A 24,092-nucleotide genomic window follows, 5' to 3' on the forward strand; every position below is an offset into this window, starting at 1 on the left:
TGTCTTCCTACCTCATGTGTTCTCTCGTTTGAGCTGTCTCCCCCCTGTGTGTCCTCTTTCCTCTGTGCACTCACCCCTTCCTCGGTGTACAGCTCCTAGGCAGGGGAGGAAGCAAAAGACAATACTGACATTACAGCAGGAGATCGCAGAGGATATATTTTATGAGGTAAAATATTGATTAAAAACTGTCAGTGAAATATTTTACCTGACAAAATGAATCCTCTGTGATCCCCTGCTGTAATGTCTGTATTAATTTTTGCTTCCTTCCCTGCCTAGGAGATGCTATATGCTCCGTACACGGTCAGACACAGACAAATTTTAAAATGATCTTTCGTTCGTGGGAAAACCCCTTTAATATGACCGACTTCCTCTGCCTGTAGACAAGTCGCGCCATCTGCCGCCAGGATCAGCTGAATGATTCACTGCACCTGCGCAGAATTCGCGCAGTGAATCAGACTGCTGCCATCTTTGTGCAGACAGATAGCGGCGGTCACATTAAAACTGACCATGTGCTCCTCCTGTACAAAGATGGTGGCGGTCAGTGAATCATTCGGCTGATCCCGGCGGCGGCATGTTCGCGACAGTGTTCCGCTGGTTGTACCGCGCAAGAGGCTGTGTACGGCAAATACAGTGTGTGTGTGTGTGTGTGGGGTGCGTATTGCATATACAGTATGTGTGTGTGTGTGTGTGTGTGTGTGTATGTGGTGCGATGGTGTTCCACTGGTGGTACCGCACAAGAGGTTGGTACCACCAGCATGTTGCATTTTTTGAGGAGTCAAATATTGTGTAATCGTCCGCATGTGGATGATTGCGGATCATTGCGTCAAAAAATGCATTACTCTCAATGGGAACGCATTGAAACGCAAGGTCATGCGTACACCTGAGTTTGATACACACACGCACTTCTGACTAATTTTGTCTTGGAAATTATGTAAAATTGAAAATTGCCAGCTGTATAAAAGGGGGTCTGGAGACAGGAAGTCCATTACTCTCAAGACTCTTGATGAAGCACAGGACATTGGATGAGGGCAGAAGACTCTGGATGTAAGTATAGAAGCTTTGCAAATGTCTGTGTCTCTCACTGCATTCTGTACTCTATATTTATGTTTTTTCTCTGTTGGTTCTAGACTGTTTGTTGCTGCCATCCCGATGCTGCTGTCTTGGTATCGGTGTTGATGTCTTGGTCCCAGTGCTGCCATCTATATGTAAGTATAGAAGGTTTGAAAATGTCTCTCTGTCTTTGCACTCTGTACAGATTTTTTTTTACATTCCTTGTAGATTAGGTGCTGCAGTCCTGTGCTGCTGTCTTGGTCCCGATGCTGCTGTCCTGGTGCTGTTCTTCAGTCAGTCCTGGTGCTATGCTGCAGTTCCTGTTGTGTGGTGTCTCCCTGCTGTGTGGTATGACTACTGCCTGTAAAGTAAGTATATGAGTCCCTTTTTTTTTGCATACATTGTGTGTGTTCTAAAACAAGTTTATTTTTTGTTTTCTCTAGTGTGTCACTTGACTGCTGCCTGTGATTCCAAGATGTCCTCCAGTGAGGCTTCACAGACAGGAAATGACACAGATTATGTAATCACATCTGATATACTCATTGGTATGTATTGACTGGCAATACTATACATGTGCTAAATCATGTATTTTCTTTGCAGGTTCCAACCAGTGATGAAGAGCAGGAGCAGTCTAGTGGAAATGATTCTTCCCAAGGTCGTCGGCCTCAAGTTGCTGAGGAGGAAAGACGTGGTGTAAGTATCCTTTATCAGAGTTCTAATTGAATTTGTTTTCATTTTTACTAACAAATTATTTTTTTGTATTTCATCTATAGGTTCCACAACGTGACATAGATAACGATATCCTTATTCAAGCTGTGCAAGACCAAGCAGCGCGGTGGGACACCCGTGATCGGAATCATTCAGACTCAGTCTTGATCCGACGACTCTGGGAAGAAGTGGCCAGATCGCTGCTGGATAATTGGGACCATGCAACCCCAAAAGTCAGAAAGGATTTTTGTAAGTATTTTAATTTTGAACGCGTCTGTATTTCTGTAAATTTTGCTGTCTTTTAACAATTTTTTTCTTCCCCCTTCACAGAGAAGAGAGTATAAGTTTGTTGGTGTTTGATGAAGGATCGCTTCAATAAGGACATGAGAGAGGAGATTCAGGTTCGAAGTGGTGCAGCTCGAAAAATCAGAAAATACAAATACCACAACCAGCTTTCTTTTCTGAAGCCAGCGCTTGTTAAGCGAACGTGAGAATCTTTTGTGTTGTCTTTTACTATTAGTTTTTTTAATTTAATTTCCACACAGAACCTGGAGCAGCACTGTAGAACCTGGATCATCCTCTGTTGGAGCGGCCCCTCATAGACCAGCCAACGAAACTGGCACCATCCCAATCATCCACCAGCGATGGAGCAGCCAGGCAGGCTTCACAGGCTGGGCAACAGGAAGCCGGTCCTTCTGGTTTTCCCCTCTCCCAGCCCTCTACCACTACCTTACTTGGGTCTGCTCGCCAGCGGCAGAGGGCCTGTTTATTCATTTAAGCTCGGTCTTCCAGGCTGGGATGAAGGCGGTTGTGGATAGAATGGATAGTGGGTTCACTCATGTGAACACACTTTTCCAGGAAGCCCACAGACGCCTTGACCGCCTGCATGGCGACCTTAATAGACCGGCGCAACATTATTTTGCCACTATAAAACGGGGCGTGACGGAAAACCTTAGTCCTGATCTCCAGCTGTTTGTGATGAAGGCCTGTAAGGATGCTTACACCGAGGCCAATCAGTGGTTCCGATATCAGCAGCAGGCACAAAGTTCATTCACTACAGGGCAACAAGCTCCAGGACAGCAGCTGTGGCAGAATCTGCCAGCACCAACTCGCCAAGGGACTTATCTACCACCACCGCGGGACATTACGACATTGTCAAGTATACCCAGCTTCACCATGCACATCAAAATATCCAAGAAGTTCAAATACAGCAACTGAAATCAAGACATCCACCCATCCAAACCGCGATTACCCTGTATGAACATGATTTCAATTTTTAAGAGGAATGGTGTGAACTTTGGGTCAGTGCAGTAGATGGTGAGCCTCAAACGTTTCCTCACTTACAAAATCCACCAAGGAAAACCTGGGTCACATTGAATCGTATCAGAACAAACTTTGGTGTCTGTGCAGATCTTATGCATAAGTGGGGAAAATTTGCCTGTGATTGTGGAGCTGACCGTCAAACAATTCAGCACATTGTCGAGGAATGCCCCCTCAGATCTTATCCTGGTGACAAGAATGATTTCTATACTGCAAATGACAATGTTACTGCATACATAGAAAACCTCGATATACGACTCTGATTTCTGTTCCTTTGTTCTTTTCAATCACTGTTTATTGTTTGTTATTTATTCTTATAGGATGTTAAAATATATGTTCATACGATTAAATTTACCATGCAGCTGGGTGCAGCAGCCCAGACATCCACTTCCACCACCATGGAGTCGAGTGCAGCAGCCAAGCCATCCACATCCACCACCACGCAGCTGAGTGCAACAGCCCAGCCGTACTGTTCCACCATCAAGCAGACTGCAGCAGCCCACACTTGAACTACACCAACGCAGCACCAGGAACAAAAAGCGAAAAAACAAAAGTCCCAGAGGGAAAAAAAAAACAACACACACAACCTCAACCCTCACCTCCTAATGTCTGTGTTTTCTAGTCTGTCCACACCTTCCGTTCGTTCTTTCCCTTCCAGTGTGTCAATCCCATCCAACTTGTTTTCCACTCCTAATATGTGCTCTTCACCCAATGTATCTGACCCAATCCTCCAATTGTCTTCCACTTCCCCTCTAACAACTTCCTCAACCACGCCTAACCAACCATCACAGCCCGACACCCCTCTGGTCCACCATGTTACTCCCTCCCACAGACCCCGAAAGTAAATAATCATTAAATCATTTTTTCCTTTTTTTTTATATTAATTATGCATTTTATATTTTTGTTAGTAAAAATTGTTTTGATTCACAATACCGGTCTCACTGTGTTTTCTTCATCTCTTTATTTAACCGTGTGTATTGTTGAGTGAAATATGAATGGGTGTAACAGTTAAGGTGTTTATTATTCAAGTTACATTCAAGGTGTTAATATTAGAGTCAGAAAACATTACAGCTACATAACATTACAGGTACATTTTATTTATAGCTTAAACCATTTCATCTTGCCATGACACCCGTCCAATATCAGAAACAAAATAGGCTGCAAATTTATACCTCATTTGGGCAACTTCTACTGTAGTCTTCAGAGGGTGATTTTGGTAATCCTGCAATGTGGCATTAACAGTTTCCTCAAGTTCAAAGTGGGGTTGCTCTTTTGACAGGATGTAGTTATGCAGAACAACACACGCTTTTACAACCTCATCAATTGTCTCTATTTTTAGATTTACAGATGTTCCCAAAATGTGCCATTTAGATGCCAGCACACCAAAGGCACACTCCACAATTCTTCATGCCCTTGCAAGTCTGTAGCTGAAAATCCTTTGTGCGACTCAAGTCCTGATTTGAGTACGGTTTTATTAGGTTGGCTCACATTTGAAAAGTCTCATCCCCAACAATAACAAACGGCATTAGTGTTAGGAAGAGGTTGTGGTGGTGGAAAATTAAAATCATTCCCATTAAATCATTGGCCCATGTCAGAGTTTTTGAAAGTCTGTGAGTCATTTCCTCGTCCAAATGAGCCAATTTCAATGGCGACAAATCGACAATCTACATCTGCAATCGCCATGAGAACAATGGAAAAGTATTTTTTATAATTGTAGTACTCGGATCCACTTCCTGCAGGTTTCAGAATCCGAATAGGTTTGCTGTCCACAGCTCCCACACAGTTAGGAAAATTACAAACTTCATTGAATATTGCTGCATTTTGCAGACACAGTTCAGCTGTGGGTTGGGGCAGGAATTCTGGACGCAGAACGTCACATAAAGCCCTGTTGTGAATTCTGCTCCTGGGCTCCCTCCGGTGGTTGTAAGTGGTAGCGCTGCTGTCTCTGAATCACAGCATTTATCAGGTGTGTTCACTTTTTGCAATTGTGACTGGGCTATTTAGTCTTGCTTCACCCTTTAGTCAGTGCCAGTTGTCCATTGTTCCTGGAGGATTCACATCTCTGCCTGGTCTCTCCTGCTTTGCAGTTCATTTCAACAAAGATAAGTTCTGGCCTTGATTTTTTGCTGTCCACATTCTGTGGCCTTGTTGTTCAGTTCTTTTCCATGTTTTTGTCTTGTCCAGCTTGGTCTGTATAAGGATTTGTTTAGCCAAGCTGGTATCTCTGGAGATGCAGATATACCCTCCATATCTTTAGTTGCTGTGGAGATTTTGTATTATCTGTGGTGGATATTTTCTAGTGTTTTAATACTGACCGCATAGTACTCTGTCCTATCCTTTCTATTTAGCTAGAAGTGGCCTCCTTTGCTAAATTCTGATTTCAGTCTGTGTATGTTTTTTCCCTCTCCTCTCACAGTCAATATTTGTGGGGGGCTGTCTATCCTTTGGGGATTTTCTCTGAGGCAAGATAGATTTCCCTTTTCTATCTCTAGGGGTAATTAGTCCTCCGGCTGTGTCGAGATGTCTAGGGAGCGCTAGGTACATTCCACGGCTACTTCTAGTTGCGGTGTTAAGTTCAGGGTCTGCGGTCAGTACAGGTACCACCTTCTCCAGAGTACGTCTCATGCTGCTCTTAGGCCACCAGATCATAACAGTACAACTGGCCAACAATGAGTTAACCGCATCTCAGAAGAAGGGAAGGAAAGTGCTGAGCCATTTTTTTTTCTGTAGACTGTTGTGTTTTTTTTTTTTTCCCCTCTTTACCTCTGGGTGTTCAGGAGTTCGGCGCTGGTATAGATGTTCAGGGATTGGCTTCTCGTGTGGATCAACTTGCTGCTAGAGTACAGGGTATTTCAGATTATATCGTTCAGACTCCGGTTTTAGAGCCTAGAATTCCAACTCCTGATTTGTTTTTTGGGGATAGGTCCAAATTTCTGAGCTTTAAAAATAACTGTAAACTGTTTTTTGCTCTGAAACCCCGTTCCTCTGGTGATCCCATCCAGCAGGTTAAAATTGTTATATCTCTGCTCCGTGGTGACCCCCAGCATTGGGCATTTGCCCTGGAACCTGGGAATCCGGCGTTGCTTAATGTAGACACCTTTTTTCAGGCGCTTGGGTTATTGTATGACGAACCTAATTCAGTGGATCATTCTGAGAAGACCTTGTTGGCCTTGTCTCAGGGTCAAGAAGCGGCAGAATCATATTGCCAGAAGTATAGAAAATGGTCTGTACTAAATGGAATGAGGATGCCTTGGCGGCAATCTTCAGAAAGGGTCTTTCTGAATCCGTTAAAGATGTTATGGTGGGGTTCCCCACGCCTGCTGGTCTGAGTGATTCTATGTCTCTGGCCATTCAGATTGAGAGTTGTGCGCACTATGGCATTGTCTTCCGAGCGGAGTCCTGAGCCTATGCAGTGTGATAGGATTGTGTCTAGAGCTGAACGACAAGGATTCAGACGTCAGAATGGGTTGTGTTTTTACTGCGGCGATTCTGCTCATGTTATTTCTGATTGCCCTAAGCGTACCAAGAGAATCGCTAGTTCTGTTACCATCAGTACTGTACAACCTAAATTTCTGTTATCTGTGACCCTGATCTGCTCATTATCGTCATTTTCTGTCATGGCATTTGTGGATTCAGGCGCCGCTCTAAACTTAATGGACTTAGAATTTGCCAGACGTTGTGGTTTTCTCTTGCAGCCTTTGCAGAGTCCTATTCCTTTGAGGGGCATTGATGCTACACCGTTGGCTAAAAATAAACCTCAGTTTTGGACACAGCTGACCATGTGCATGGCGCCAGCCCATCAGGAAGATTGTCATTTTCTGGTGTTGCATAATTTGCATGATGCTATTGTGCTGGGTTTCCCATGGTTACAGGTGCATAATCCGGTATTAGATTGGAAATCTATGTCTGTGACTAGTTGGGGTTGTCAGGGGGTTCATGGTGACGTTCCTTTGATGTCAATCGCCTCCTCCCCCTCTTCTGAAATTCCTGAGTTTTTGTCAGATTTCCAGGATGTATTCAATGAGCCCAAATCCAGTTCCCTTCCACCGCATAGGGACTGTGATTGTGCTATTGACTTGATTCCAGGCTGTAAGTTCCCTAAGGGCCGACTTTTCAACCTGTCTGTGCCAGAACATACCGCCATGCGGAGCTATGTTAAGGAGTCTTTGGAGAAGGGGCATATTTGGCCATCTTCTTCACCATTGGGAGCAGGTTTTTTTTTTGTTGCAAAGAAGGATGGCTCCTTGAGACCCTGTGTTGATTATCGCCTCTTGAATAAGATCACGGTCAAATTCCAATACTCTTTGCCTTTGCTTTCTGATCTGTTTGCTAGGATTAAGGGGGCTAGTTGGTTTACCAAGATTGACCTTCGAGGGGCATATAATCTTGTTCGTATTAAGCAGGGTGACGAATGGAAAACTGCGTTTAATACGCCCGAAGGCCATTTTGAATACCTTGTGATGCCATTCGGACTCTCTAATGCTCCATCTGTGTTTCAGTCCTTCATGCATGATATATTTCGGAATTATCTTGATAAATTCATGATTGTATATTTGGATGATATTTTGATTTTTTCAGTTGATTGGGAGTCTCATGTGAAACAAGTCAGGATGGTATTTCAGATCCTTCGTGATAATGCCTTGTTTGTGAAGGGGTCTAAGTGCCTCTTTGGAGTACAGAAGATTTCTAAGATTTCTTTTTTGGGCTTCATTTTTTCTCCCTCATCTATAGAAATGGATCCGGTTAAGGTTCAGGCTGTTCATGATTGGATCCAGCCCACATCCGTGAAGAGCCTTCAGAAATTTTTGGGCTTTGCTAATTTTTATCGCCGTTTCATTGCCAACTTCTCCAATGTGGTTAAACCCCTGACCGATTTGACAAGGAAGGGCGCTGATGTGACGAATTGGTCCTCTGCGGCTGTTTCTGCCTTTCAGGAGCTTAAATGCCGATTTACTTCTGCCCCTGTGTTGCGTCAGCCGGATGTTTCTCTTCCTTTTCAGGTTGAGGTTGACGCTTCTGAGATTGGGGCAGGGGCCGTTTTGTCTCAGAGGAATTCTGATGGTTCCTTGATGAAACCGTGTGCCTTCTTTTCTCGAAAGTTTTCGCCTGCAGAACGCAATTATGATGTCGGCAATCGCGAGTTGTTGGCTATGAAGTGGGCATTTGAGGAGTGGCGACATTGGCTTGAGGGGGCCAAGCACCGTATTGTGGTCTTGACCGATCATAAGAATCTGATTTATCTCGAGTCTGCCAAACGGCTGAATCCTAGACAGGCCCGATGGTCCCTGTTTTTCTCCCGTTTTGATTTTGTGGTCTCGTATCTTCCGGGTTCTAAGAATGTTAAGGCTGATACCCTCTCTAGGAGCTTTTTGCCTGATTCTCCTGGGGTCCTTGAGCCGGTCGGTATTCTGAAGGAAGGGGTGATTCTTTCTGCCATCTCACCTGATTTACGACGGGTTCTTTAGGAATTTCAGGCTGATAAACCTGACCGCTGTCCAGTGGGGAAATTGTTTGTTCCTGACAGATGGACTAGTAAAGTGATTTCGGAGGTTCATTGTTCTGTGTTAGCTGGTCATCCTGGGATTTTTGGTACCAGAGATTTGGTTGGTAGGTCCTTTTGGTGGCCTTCTTTGTCTCGGGATGTGCGTTCTTTTGTGCAGTCCTGTGGGACTTGTGCGCGGGCCAAGCCTTGCTGTTCCCGCGCTAGTGGGTTGCTTTTGCCTTTGCCGGTCCCTGAGAGGCCTTGGACGCATATTTCTATGGATTTTATTTCGGATCTTCCGGTTTCCCAGAGGATGTCAGTTATCTGGGTGGTTTGTGACCGGTTTTCTAAGATGGTTCATTTGGTACCTTTGCCTAAGTTGCCTTCCTCTTCTGATTTGGTTCCGTTGTTTTTTCAGCATGTGGTTCGTTTGCATGGCATTCCGGAGAATATTGTGTCCGATAGAGGTTCCCAGTTTGTTTCTAGGTTTTGGCGGGCCTTTTGTGCTAGGCTGGGCATTGATTTGTCTTTTTCTTCTGCATTTCATCCTCAGACAAATGGCCAAACCGAGCGAACTAATCAGACTTTGGAAACTTATTTGAGATGCTTTGTGTCTGCTGATCAGGATGATTGGGTGGCTTTCTTGTCATTGGCCGAGTTTGCCCTTAATAATCGGGCTAGTTCTGCTACCTTGGTTTCACCCTTCTTTTGTAACTCTGGTTTTCATCCTCGTTTTTCTTCGGGGCAGGTTGAGCCTTCTGATTGTCCTGGGGTGGACTCTGTGGTTGACAGGTTGCAGCAAATTTGGGCTCATGTTGTTGACAATTTGGTGTTGGCTCAGGAGGGGGCTCAGCGTTTTGCTAACCGTCGTCGGTGTGTTGGTTCCCGGCTTCGGGTTGGGGATTTGGTCTGGTTGTCTTCCCGTCATGTCCCTATGAAGGTTTCTTCCCCTAAGTTTAAGCCTCGGTTTATTGGCCCTTATAGGATTTCTGAGATTATCAATCCAGTGTCTTTTCGTTTGGCCCTTCCAGCCTCTTTTTCCATCCATAATGTTTTTCATAGATCTTTGTTGCGGAAATATGTGGTGCCCGTTGTTCCCTCTGTTGATCCTCCTGCCCCGGTGTTGATTGATGATGGGGAGTTGGAGTATGTGGTTGAGAAGATTTTGGATTCTCGTTTTTCGAGGCGGAAGCTTCAGTATCTTGTCAAATGGAAGGGATATGGCTAGGAGGATAATTCTTGGGTTGTTGCCTCCGATGTTCATGCTGATGATTTGGTTCGTGCCTTTCATTTGGCTCGTCCGGATCGGCCTGGGGGCTCTGGTGAGGGTTCGGTGACCCCTCATCAAGGGGGGGGTACTGTTGTGAATTCTGCTCTTGGGCTCCCTCCGATGGTTGTAAGTGGTAGCGCTGCTGTCTCTGAATCGCAGCATTTATCAGGTGTGTTCACTTTTTGCAATTCTGACTGGGCTATTTAGTCTTGCTTCACCCTTTAGTCAGTGCCAGTTGTCCATTGTTCCTGGAGGATTCACATCTCTGCCTGGTCTCTCCTGCTTTGCAGTTCATTTCAACAAAGATAAGTTCTGGCCTTGATTTTTTGCTGTCCACATTCTGCGGCCTTGTTGTTCAGTTCTTTTCCATGTTTTTGTCTTGTCCAGCTTGGTCTGTATAAGGATTTGTTTAGCCAAGCTGGTATCTCTGGAGATGCAGATATACCCTCCATATCTTTAGTTAGCTGTGGAGATTTTGTAATTTCTGTGGTGGATATTTTCTAGTGTTTTAATACTGACCGTATAGTACTCTGTCCTATCCTTTCTATTTAGCTAGAAGTGGCCTCCTTTGCTAAATTATGATTTCAGTCTGTGTATGTTTTTTCCCTCTCCTCTCACAGTCAATATTTGTGGGGGGCTGTCTATCCTTTGGGGATTTTCTCTGAGGCAAGATAGATTTCCCTTTTCTATCTCTAGGGGTAATTAGTCCTCCAGCTGTGTCGAGATGTCTAGGGAGCGCTAGGTACATTCCACGGCTACTTCTAGTAGCGTGTTAAGTTCAGGGTCTGCGGTCAGTACAGGTACCACCTTCTCCAGAGTACGTCTCATGCTGCTCTTAGGCCACCAGATCATAAAGCCCTGCAGGTGTCTCCAACAATCCCAGAAAGGGTGGACAGTCCAATCCGGAATGGGATATGGAGAAATGATAATGTCTCTCTAGTAGCCAGAAATCTGCCGAACACACAAAGGAAAAAATAAATCAGCACATGGCTTTTCTAGCAATAATAGTAACGACAGGTGCTTCTTTTTCAAAATTACGTACCTTGGGGTCACCAACAGACGTTCCCCAGCAGGAATTGCTCTACGTAGTTGGGTGTCCTGCCTGCTGATGGATCCTAGGACGCATTGCAGAAAGTCATCAAAGCTCTGTTCCGACATCCTGGTGTAGTTAAAAAAAACTTATCCGGATTTTCACAAAGCTCTGTGTACAATGAGTGGTAGGCTCCACGGCTCTATCAGAGTTCAACAATGGGCTGCTGCCAATAGCGATAACGAAGTCTTCTAAGTCTTTATCTTCTTTCTTCCTCACAAGCCACAGCGAAAGCAAAAGCCAATTTCAATGAAAAATCCAGTTTCAGATTGAAGCTCTCCACGCTATCCATCTTGCAGAAGCATCCAGCATTCAAAGAAGCAGATTTCAGCTGTACAGTGTCTCTATATATAGAAACTCATAAGCCACGCCCATTGGGAAGTACCATACACATGAGCATAAACAACGCAAGCGCATGCAAAAACGCATGCAAAAATGCACACAAACTAATGCAATCACAGTGATTTTTTGACGTAATGCGTAAGAGCATGCGGATAAAAAAATGCTGCGTACACATGCGTTTGCATGTGTTTGTGCATGCAGACGATATGCTGCAGACACATATGCAAATGTGAACCTAGCCTTGCTTGTAACAGTGTATGCTGTTGTTACTAACTGTGAAGGATTTATCACTAAAGGTACCGTCACATTAAGCGACGCTGCAGCGATATAGACAATGATGCCGATCGCTGCAGCGTCGCTGTTTCGTCGTTGTGTGGTCGCTGGAGAGCTGTCATACAGACAGCTCTCCAGCGACCAACGATGCCGAAGTCCCCGGGTAACCAGGGTAAACATCGGGTTACTAAGCACAGGGCCGCGCTCAGTAACCCGATATTTACCCTGGTTACCATTGTAAAACATTGCTGGCATCGTTGCTTTTGCTGTCAAACACAACGATACACGCCGATCTGACGACCAAATAAAGTTCTGGACTTCTAACTCCGACCAACGATATCACAGCAGGATCCAGATCGCTGCTGCGTGTCAAACACAACGATATCGCTATCCAGGACGATGCAACGTCACGGATCGCTATCGTTATTATCGTTGGAAAGTTGGTCAGTGTGAAGGTACCTTAAGAGATTAGCATTGCCAGCTACATTAGTCTGGCAACACCCCCTCCCTTTGAGATAAGCAGCTGTCTATGGACTTTGTATATGGAGAGCATGGTGTGGGCAGGTCTACCTTTCTCAGCTAGGCTTCATTCTAAATCTAAAAGCTCGTGTCAGAACAGCTGGACCGAGTAAACCAAGTGATACATCGTTGGATTTAGGGTCTCTATGCCTACATCAGGCTGCTCTCAGATGAGGTAGCAGAAACCTGCTGACAGATTCCCTTTAAAGGCCTGAACACCATGACTCCTTAGTAGAATGGCACCGCCTATATGACTTTACAGCGGTAATTTGATTAAAAAGAACACTATGTTTAAACTCCTTTTGTAATATAAAAGAAGCAACAATGCTATATATAGGGGCATGTTTATAAATCTAATACCCTGCAGCATAAGACATTGGTAATAGATAAGGCGTGACACTGTCCTAACAGGTTCCCTTTAAGTTTTGGTTAACTATATATAAAGGGATTTTTTCATCAGTAGCTTATATGCCATATGTGACTGCATAGTGTATATGAACGATGTATATGTAAGCAGACTACTGTTAGTGTCACTTGTCATACATCCTTCCCAGTAATTCACACTGGATGAAGCTCTGTGCACTCAGGATGCTGTCACTTGCACAAACTCGTACTTGTATCAGCAGAATTGTACTCATGTTCTGATTTCCACTTCTGCAGCCCATGAGGGATCTCCTTCGTGCAGACAAATTAATGGATACAAATTGATCCCTTTCCAAAGTCTGCCATGGGACTCTTCTTTTTCACTATACACTCATATGCATCTTGTAAAATCTCCCACCCAGTCCCATGTAGACTGCTCAGTTTGTGCTTCCCCACACCTCCCTCCTGATTTGCCACATACCCTATATCTTTCTCTTTCTTAAAGGGGTTGCCCAGCCTTAGGCTACAAGTCTGCAGTCACTCTATATGATTGAAGAGTTGAGAACCTTCACAGCTTGAGCAATACATGTTGTGAGAATTCTCCAGTGCCGACACCAGGAGGGGTTCATGTGACTGTAAGTAGGTGATTTGCATGATCCCAGCCACATTCAGGATAGAATTGCCCAGCCTCGCTCAACACACTTGCATTGAGTGAGGCTGCACCCATCTAGTCAGCACACGACCACATACATGCAAATCATATACTTGCAGTCACGCACTGGCCGCCGGCACAGGAGAATCCTCACAACACGAACTGTGTGTGATGTGAGGATTAACAAGTCTGCAATAACACAAAGTAACTGCAGACTTGTAGCCTAAGACCAGACAACCCCTTTAATAACTTTACCAATATTACAGGGTTATGGTAAAGCAAGAGAGTCAACAAAGTCAGGAGCATTGTGCTGTCTGAAATATGTCGGAGAGAGCAGAACAGCCAGCTATATAAAGGAGTGCCGGAAATTATACAGCAGTGGTAGAGAAGTTTTGATGACTACTATTTAGAAAGTTACAAAGTATTGCAATTGAAAATGAGATTTATTGTCCTGTTAAATCTAAAATAAAAAAAACAAAGCAACTCTGCATATGGCCTTAATTAAAAAAATGGCTACGATTTTGTTACTCCTAAGCGGACAAAGTATATCCATGGTAACAGGAAACAAACATATTTCAAGTAGGTTACTGTGCAAAAGTTTTAGTTAGGTGTAGAAAAAATGCTGCAGAGTAAGAATGCTTTTAAAAAACAGAATTAATAGTTTATTTTTTTTATCAATTAACAAAATGGAAAGTGAATCAATAAAAGACAAATCTACATAGTAACATAATAACATATTTAGCAAGGCCGAAAAAAGACATTTGTCCATCCAGTTGAGCCTATATTCCGTCAGAATAAATCCCCAGATCTACGTCCTTCTAAAGAACCTAATAACTGAAATTTACAATATTGTTACGCTCCAGGAAGACATCCAGGCCTCTCTTGAACCCCTTGACTGAGTTCGCCATCACCACCTCTTCAGACAAGGGATTCCAGATTCTCATTGCCCTAACAGTAGAGAATCCTCTTCTATGTTGGTGGAAAAACCTTCACTCCTCAAGATGCAGAGAATGTCCCCTTGTGACCGTCACCTTCCTTGGTATAAACAGATCCTCAGAGAGATATTTGTATTGTCCACTTATATACTTATACATGGTTATTAGATCACAGATCAGTCATTTTTTTCTAGACTAAATAATCTTAATTTTGCTAATCTCTCTGGGTATTATGTTTCGCCCATCCCCTTTATTAATTTTGTTGCCCTCCTTTGTACTCGCTCTAGTTCCATTATATCCTTCCTGGGCACCGGTGCCCAAAATTGTACACAGTACTCCATGTGCGGTCTAACCAGGAATTTGTACAGAGGCAGTATAATGCTCTCATCATGTGTATCCAGACCTCTTTTAATGCACCCCATGATCCTGTTTGCCTTGGCAGACGCTGCCTGGCACTGGCTGCTCCAGGTAGGTTTATCATTAACTAGGATCCCTAAGTCCTTCTCCATGTCAGATTTACCCAGATTTATCCAAATCAATTCTTACAGGTAGGGCTCACTCACACAACCATATACATCGGATGAGGGCTTAGCCCATGTTTTACCGGATAGCACTCGGTACAATATTTTTTTCTATGGGGTACTGCAGATCTGAGGGTGCGTGTAAAACATCGAACTGTATCTGATCGATTATGTAACTAACATTCGGATCAAGTTTAATCTGAGTGTCAGTTTCCTGTAATACGATTTTCTCTCATTAGAGAATCGTATCACCGATGCGGAGAAGTCGGAGAACTTAGTTTCTTTATCTTCTCCACTGTCTGTGACCGTGTAAATCGGATGTTGGATAACAAGGAGTCCTGGAACAGAAGATATGGCACCCAGAGTACTGATCTCAGCATCAAGTTTGTAAGGGATTACATGAAAAGAGAGAAGGATTTGCACAAGCTTACACAGATGATCTGCGGTCAGTTCACCAAGCTGTTTGGAACAACCTCCGTGTCAAGTTTCTTCAAAAACTGGGTGCAAATGTATCTAGAAGAACTGATGCTGCTTTGAAAGCAAAGATTGATCACTTCAAATATTGATTTCAAAAAGATTCCTCTTTTATTCATTCACTTTACATTTTGGTAAGTGATAAAAAAAGCAACAATCATTAACACTTCTATTTATTAAATCATTCTTACCAAGCAGTATTTTTACACACATGCCTAAACGTTTGCACAGTACTATTCATTTGGTGGGTTTACAAAGTATAGAGGACAGATAGAAGAGAATAAATTTGCAGGCTCAGACTACACAGGGTTTGTTGTCTGTTACCATGGGGTCACAGTCTGCATAGAAGCAGTAGTAACAAAACAGTAGGAAACATTTAATCAAGACTTATGACAAAAGTTACTTGATTTTTCTTTTTTATGTACTGAGAGTAAAAGAAATGCTTCTGTAAGTGGGCATAGTTGAAGATCAGAGGACTAATGCTAACAGTCAATTACACTTATCCTTCCAATTGTTTCAGAAAGTGGTAACAAGAAGTACAACTTCTATTCCCACTCAACCACAAAGTAAAGAATGTAACGGAACAGGATTCTCTACATATTAATAAACAACAGTTCTCATGATAAATGTAACCTGTGTGTAGGTAATGCATAAATCTTAAAGCTCAAGATTCAACAAGTTTGTTGTTTCTGCAAGATGTCTTACGTATGCTTGTTTCTTTAAGAAAACCTATAAATCAAAGCACGTCCCAAGTTCTGTAGACTAAATAATCAATATGACTTACAAAGAAACTATTATAACACCTTTTTAAAACAACATATGATCATTTTACTTTTTTATTAGTGTTTGAAAACCATAGTATACTGTGCTAGTAAATTTAGCTGAAATACTAAAGCTAACAGTGATAACATTTTTTTTTTGTTGTTGTTTTTATTGAAAATATTATAATACAACATTAGCACAAATGTGCAACACAAAGTAACAAATGCGTAATTATACAATTATACAGCCATTGACGTGTAAACTTTGACTGGTCAACTCTAACTCACCGACTGTATGGCTTCCCAAGCCTGCCAATCCCTGGAGATCTTCTGTAAGGCGTTATTTTTGTGGGCTAGCATTTGTTTAAAAATAAACGTGGTATTAACTGCTCGGGCTATGACATCTTTCTTAGGAATACCAACTGCTTACCAATTTGCCAATGTTTAGCTAATAGGAGTCTTGTCGTTAACACAATATGAGCCGTTACCACTCTAGAGCACGGGGGGGTGCATGTAGGTTTAAGAGGAGGAGTGCCACCTCGGGAGTCGGCTGGACGACCTGTCCCACTGCAAGTGAAATAAGTCTAACGGTGTGGTCCCACAAAGAAGTTATAAGTGGACAATCCCAAAATATCTACTATATAATTGTCTAAGGGGTACTTCCGTCTGTCTGTCCCGGAAATCCCGCGTTGCTGATTGGTCGCGGCCACCAGCGACGGGCACAGTCCGGCCGAGAATTAGTCCCTCCCTACTCCCCTGCCGTCAGTGCCGGCTCCATACTCCCCTCCAGTCAGTGCTCACACAGGGTTAATGCCAGCGTTAACAGACCGCGTTATGCCGTGGTGTAACGCAGTCCGTTAACGCTGCTATTAACCCTGTGTGACCAACTTTTTACTATTGATGCTGCCTATGCAGCATCAATAGTAAAAAGATCTAACGTTAAAAATAATAAAAAAATGAAAAAGTTATATACTCGCCGTCCGTCGGCCCCCCGGATCAGGAACAGGCCTTTCCCGCTCCTCGCGACTCTCCAGTGACTCCTCCATGCATTGCGATCTCGCGAGATGATGATGTAGCGATCTCGCGAGACCGCAATGCACTCTTGGGACCGGAGTGCGCGAGGAGCATCGGTAAAGGCCTCGCTTGGATCCGGGGGCCAACGGAGGGTGAGTATATAACTATTTTTTATTTTAATTATTTTTTTTAACAGGTATATGATGCCCACATTGCTATATACTACGTGGGCTGTGCAATATACTACGTGGGCTGTGCAATGAACTACGTGGGCTGTGCAATGTACTACGTGGGCTGTGCAATGTATTACGTGGGCTGTGCAATATACTACGTGGGCTGTGCAATATACTACGTGGGCTGTGCAATATACTACGTGGGCTGTGCAATATACTACGTGGGGTGTGTTATATACTGCGTGACTGTGCTATATACTATGTGGCTGCGCTATATACTACGTGGGCTGTGCAATATACTACGTGGCTGTGCAATATACTGCGTGGCTGTGCAATATACTACGTGGGCTGGGCAATATACTACGTGGGCTGGGCAATATACTATGTGGGCTGGGCAATATACTACGTGGCTGTGCAATATACTACGTGCCTGTGATATGTACTACGTGGCTGTGCTATATACTACGTGGGCTGTTATATACTACCTGGGCTGTTATATACTACGTGGCTGTGCTATATACTACGTGGCTGTGCTATATACTACGTGGCCGGCCGCTAACAATCAGCGACAGGTGCAGTCCGGCCACGAATTGGCACGGGATTTGAACCACGCTTCGCTAATTGGTCGTTCCCAGCCAGCCGAATCCTGTGTATTCAATGTATTATTCTAAAATCTTCAGAAATAAACTACATATATATTCTAGAATACCTGATGCGTTAGAATCGGGCTACTATCTAGTATGATATAAGGACCCCACCTGATTAGTTTCGCCAACATAGATGTAAGGTGTTGCGAAACATTGAATGGAGCTTCACGGGAGTAAAATACCTGCAGAGTATCAGCTTCAAGTGTGATTCAAAGTGGGCCGCACAACCAAACGTCCGCCCTGCCAATTTAATGGCTCTTAAACAGTCCTGCTCAGGTATGGCTTTACAAGGTCTTTTTGCTAGGATGTGAAGGGCATAGATTTTACAAATCTGCTCTTATGTCCCAAGGAATCAAAGGGGTCTCAAGCCCATATCAAGGGATGAGGAAGATGAGAGGGTCTTAATAATACAGTGATAACATTTTTAACAATTTCCTCAATGATGGGTGAGAGCATCATGCATTTATGCATACTCTACAAGCAAGCAATTTATACCAAGTTTTAAGTCATCTCCTACCCATACGATAGGGGTTAAGTTACTGATCACTAGGACCCCCACCAATCCAGGAAACAGGACCCTACAGGGCCCCAACTGAAAGGAACAGAAGTTGGGCATGTGCAACTACGCTCGATTACTCATCTACGAGACTGCCAGAGGCAATTTAAAAACTTGGCACAAACCCTTGGTACAAAACAAAGCGAAAAGGACCAATTACTTTAATGAAATTATAGCACTAATAAAAAATACAGTGTCTCTCAAACTAATTTAAATCTACTTTCCTGTATTTATAGGTATTTTTCAAAATGCAATAGGAGACTAAAATAAGGCTGGAGATTCCTGTAAACATGTGCGCCTATCTGTCAAGATGTCAGATCTCTCAAAGGGCTGATTTGACCTGCCAGGTATAACATGGGTCTGTCAATGGTTGCCTGGCAGCTTTAAAAATGGCTATAGTTGATTTACCATATCCAAGGGTTTGAGACTCTTTAACCTCTGTACAGGGATATAAATTTAAACAACAGGGGCCCCAGGGTTGAGGGCACGGAGTCAGCTGTTGGACGACGGTGCTGGCTAGCAGAAGTGGTCATGTAGCCAGGTAAGGACTAGGAGGGCAGTAACGCTACAAAATCAGTGGAGATAAAGAAGTAGTCAGGGAATGGGTCAAGGACTTTAACAGGAAAAAACACTAGAACAACAGGAGTGGACATCTAGAGAAGTAAACTAGGCAAATAGGACTATATCTGGCAGCATCCAGAAGTAAGCTAGGGAATACTAGCAGGGTGCGGTGCTGTTGAATTGGCAGAAGTTGGGAGCCGATTACTCCAGATGGATAGCACATACACCCATACTGCCAGACTGGACTGCATGTCCCAACCACCCTAGTATCAGTGGCTGGAGAGAGCCCATGTGCAACGCAGAGCCTCAGGTTCTCTCTCCCGCATTACCATCATCACCCATAGAATGAATATGGCGTGCAGGAGCACACATTACAGAAGCTGGTCCTGGAGATTTGACTTTAGGTCTGCCAGAGTAAGAGGATCCTGTTGGGCATGTTTGGCATATAAATTATGATGTCATTTATTTGGGAGGTGTTTGCCTTTGAGCTGTATTTCTTCTCTTGAGAACACTTGAGAAGGAAAGAAGAAATATCATTTGTGACCCCTAGGCCTCATGAACAGAGACTTGTTATCGAAACCCAGACGTTTAAATGCCAATACTGTGCGGCCGATAATATATACAGGTCTACAAAGAATTTGTGATAAACTCCATGATAACTTACTTGTTCCCCAATAGATGCAATCCCTTTAGAGAAAAGAGTCTCTTCCAGTGGAACACAGGCAGATTTATCACTGCTGCCTAATATTCACACAAACTCATCATAGTGGTTCATGCTGTTAGATATGTTTACACCAATTTTTAAGCTGGAGCATTTTTTGGCAAAGTTTGTCAATGTTAGGTCACATCTCTTTTCTGACAAATCACACTCCTTTTTGTGAAGTCAAGGCCTCTCATCGACCACTTAGCGGAAAGTATCTAAAACACTTAACAAATAAGGTACTGGTTGTGAAATATTCCAATTTCACATTGTCCATTTAGATCCAGCACTGCATGAGCTTTAACATAAAGGGATTGTCATCAGAGTCAACATCTTTTCAAATGGGTTGCCATTGCCACTCAGGCAGTTTCTGGAGGGAATATATACTATTACAAGGCGGTCCTTTAGTAGTATGGCTGTCCATTTAATACAAAGACAGCTGAAGTCTGTCACAATGAAAGCCATTTGAATATAGCAGCTTTTCATTCTGGAGATAAAGGATAAGGAGAGCAGTAAGCTGGGGGAACACTCCCCTCTATGATGCCCATTTGTCCTATTTGTGCCTATGAACTGGTCACTAACTTATGCGCAGGGATAAACTTAAGATGCTTATCATATATTAAATTATAAGAATTCAAGCAGAATTTCTACTGTCACATCTTTTAGGCTGTGTGCCCACGTTGCGTTTTTCCGCTGTGGAAACGCTTAAAAAACGCTAAGAAAACGCATTCCATTCATTTAAATTGCATTCTGCAATTGCTATACCCATGCTGCGTATTTTTCCGCAGAGGAATCGCATTGCGGTAAAATACGCAGCATGTTCATTAATTTTGCAGAATCGCGGCGATTACGCCGCTATAGACTTGCATTGGAAAAACCGCTTGAAAAACGCATTAAAAAACACTTGAAAAATGTGTCAAAAACGCATCAAAAATGCGTTAAAATAAGTGTGCGGTTTTGAAGAGCAAAGATCTGCTTCTATTCTGCAAAGTGGGCACATAGCCTTAGTGTTGGTGATATAAAATATAGAACACGAAATATAAAAAAGAAAGAATAATAAAAGTGAACCTCCGGGAAGGATTCTGCTGAACTGCTAGTATATTTTAGGACACTTGCTCCTGAAGCAACCTTGGAAGGAATCCAGATAAAACTCATACGACACAGCAACAAGAGCATCCATTCTCACTTTAAACCAGTTATCTGACGGTAACATTTTTTAGGCCTGGACTGATGAAAACTACTAAACAGATGCATACTCACCTTCCAGCAGCCTCATGGATGCTGAGCAGGGAAACCGGAGGTCTGCACCAGTAATGTGACTTCCGAATGGGACAGACGTCACTTCCAGAGTGCAGTGCCGACCACGGGAGCAGCCTGCGCTGATTCCGCAAGCGTGCTGGATGGCAACTATGCTTCTGTTCATATTTAAAATCAAGCCATGCCAAAAAACAATATTTTACTGTAGGACAACCCCTGTAAGACAACAGCCTTTAAGAGTATGTGCCCACGATCAGGAATCGGCAGCGCTTTGGACGCAGCACATGTCCGCTGTGTCCAAAGCGCTGCCGGCTTTTGAACGCAGGTCATTCCGCATGTGTTCATTGACCCGTGCGGAATCACCGCGCCCAATACATTGCACAGGTGAAATTTATCTTGCGGAGACTCGCATCTCTGCAAGATTAATAGACATGCTGCGGTCTGGAAAGACGAGTCGCATGTCCATCTCCGCAGATAATCTGCGGGCGTTGGTTTCTTGAAATCGCATCCACTATGCTGTAACATCTTGATGCTGTGGGTTGGACTCTGCGGAAGTACGCAGCGTCCAACCAGCAGCGTTTACTGACCGTGGGAACATACCGTAATAGTAAATACCTAAAAAGATTATATAGACAAAAACATATATAACAAAGCACATTACCTGTCATTCTGCAAGGATTTCTGCACACGCAAATTAAAAAGTCATGAGAGACAAGGGTCGCACCCTGCTGGTTCCACTTGTGGTTGGCCATATTGCCTGATAGGGGGGGCATGGTATAGATCGAACATCTGAGCGTAGTGTCTGCTGTAGCAAATTGCCTCCCAGCTAGACAACGCTGGGTCATGCCACTGTATCCCAAACTTATCTGGCATTAGCACTGGACTGGGGATTCGAGATTTCAAATAAAAATGATCAAGACAGATGAGAGTATCTTGGGGTCAATAGTATTTTTCATTTCCCTTAAAAATCGAATCCTAATTCCACCTATTAGGGAATAAAATTTAATTTACCCTTTAAAAGAATAAACACTGCATAATAAAAAAACTAAATAAACCAGATCTCCGGGCACATTACTATGCTAGAATTTGTATCATACATTGTTGATGTTTATTGGTGCCGAAGAAAACTATGTTCAGAGAAGAGGAGGCGCCAACACTTGCCATGCCCTGCTTTTTAGCCACTCATATGTCACACAGCACTTATCTGATTAGCTGCACGTGACAAAAGCATTGTTTGGTATTTTATAAAGTGACAACTACACAGGATACAAGTCAGTAGGTAATATGTGGTTAGTAATTCACTACAATCCAACCAGTTATGGGTCACAAGAAACACGCCAAACCGACATCATCATCCTACCATCCATTTCTGAATCTGTCCCCATTTTCTATCGTGATATCGATGGCTGAGCTAGAAAAAAAGTCAGACTGAATACCTTGTAATATAAAAAAACACAACTTTGCATAAATTAAGTATTTAAATGACTATAATAATCACTGTCATTTCATCAAACATTATGAGAGTACAAGAGTAGAAGAAACTTTGTAGTGCATATTTAAGGCTACTTTCACACTTCCATCTTTTTTGGTCCGTCGCAATCCGTCGTTATGGGCAAAAAACGGATCCTGCAAATGTGCTTGCAGGATGCGTTTTTTTGCCCATAGACTTGAAGAAGCGACGGATGGGCACATGTCGCATTCGTCATACGACGGATGCGTCGTGTTTTTGCGGTCCGTAGGGAAAAAAAAAAAACGTTCCATGCAACGTTTTTTTGTCCGTCGATTCCACTTTTTCCGACCGCGCATGCGCGGCCGGAACTCTGCTCCCTGCTCATCACACTGGGCAGCAGATGCGTCGTTAGACTGCATCCGCTGCCCACGTTGTGCTAAATTTAGCACAACGTCCATCGGTACGTCGGGCCAACGGTTTGCAAGGGCCCCGAGCCGACGGTTTGCGAGGGCCCCGTACCGACGGAAGTGTGAAAGTACCCTTAGAGAAAATAGCCCTTTATGTTTATGACCAACTTCACCTTCCCCTAAAAAAATCATCATTCTCTCTGAAATATTCATTAATAGACTAAGTTGACTGTCACCTCATGAGAGATCAGGTTCTGTGCTGACCATAGAAGTTTATGAAGTTGCAGAGGGAGCAAATAAAAGCTGCAGAGATATGTTCTGATCAATCTCAGAGTATGAGTGAAGGGGCAGGACGCATCTTATGGCCTTATATTGCAAATGTTACATCCCAGGAGGTGTTGATTATCTTTCTACACCCGTATTACTAGTCACTTCTTTTGCAAGAAGTAACAGTGGGCTGCTCAGTTTAGTGATCAGTGGGTGTTCAAGCAGGGTGGACCTCCGTAATTACTATTTACCACACGATCTGTCATAATCCCATTAATGCTGACTAGATACTGGAGAAAAAAAATTAGCATGCACATTTATACACACAGGTGACAAAGGTTAAGTCCGGGGTCACAGGGCCTTCAATTTTTTCATAGGAGAGAATAGGGCCGATTATGCAAATGAGACTCTGATCGGGTCACAGGTGAGGAGGAGAGGAGAAAGTAGTTTCTTCATCTCCTCCATTGCCGGCGTCCGCGGTAATCAGACTACACCAAAAAATAGACATGTTTGGTATCTGCGTAATTGTACTGACCTGACCAATCATTGCCATGTCAGTTTTACCATATAGTGAACATGGCAAATTATAAAAAATAAATAAATAGAGGAATTGCACTTTCGCAATTTCAAAGCACTTGGAATTTTGTTCCTGCTTTCCAGTCCATCACATGATAAAATGAATGGTGTCATTCAAAAGTACAACTTGTCACGAAAAAACAAGCCCTCATACGACTATGTAGACAAAAAAATAGAGAACTTATGGCTCTTGGAAGAGGAAAAAGCGAAAACGGAAAATAGCCAGGTCATCAAGGGGTTAACAGCAGTGATCAGCCCTGCTGTTAAGGGAAGAGGACCTGTATGTAAGGCATCCAGTCTCTTCCCGGAGAGTGGGGTTCAGCTCCTGAGCCCCCACCACAGACCCTGACTCAGTCAACGACATGTATATCTGTCATGGAGCGTTAAGAATCTAAAGACGTAAATTATATATACATTATAGGACATGAGGCAATTTCTAATGACTTGATAATAATTCCATCACCTGGGCAATACTAAGGAAATCCTGAACACATGATGAGGACTGGAGCTGGGGAACACTGTTGTAGACCATAGCAAAGATGTAAAAGAATAAATCTCTAAAGCACACCATCTGCATTACTACACTCCTTAAAGCACACGCACATATGTATAGCATATTAAAAACAAAAACTGGTGATATCAATGTTGTGCATAATACTACTAAACACATTCTTGCTTCCCATTTGGCCTTAGGATGACTATTTCTTCAGCTGTTTTAAGCATA

At 43.3% G+C, this 24,092-nt stretch overlaps 1 protein-coding gene across 5 annotated transcripts in view; it reads right to left on the reverse strand.

Moving 5' to 3' along the window:
* Nucleotides 1–24,092, reverse strand: part of LRRFIP2 (LRR binding FLII interacting protein 2) — a 195,256-nt gene that overhangs the window by 100,750 nt on the left and 70,414 nt on the right. The window contains exon 4 of one of the 5 annotated variants that reach the window (XM_077269331.1): nt 22,029–22,079. The exons of the other annotated variants lie outside the window; for them this stretch is intronic. Within the exon in view, the coding sequence (XP_077125446.1) occupies nt 22,029–22,079 (51 nt within the window). The remainder of the gene's footprint in view (nt 1–22,028; nt 22,080–24,092) is intronic. 5 annotated transcript variants of the gene reach the window in all.

The sequence above is a fragment of the Ranitomeya variabilis genome, chromosome 6 (assembly GCF_051348905.1).
Source record: "Ranitomeya variabilis isolate aRanVar5 chromosome 6, aRanVar5.hap1, whole genome shotgun sequence".
Lineage (NCBI taxonomy): Eukaryota > Metazoa > Chordata > Amphibia > Anura > Dendrobatidae > Ranitomeya > Ranitomeya variabilis.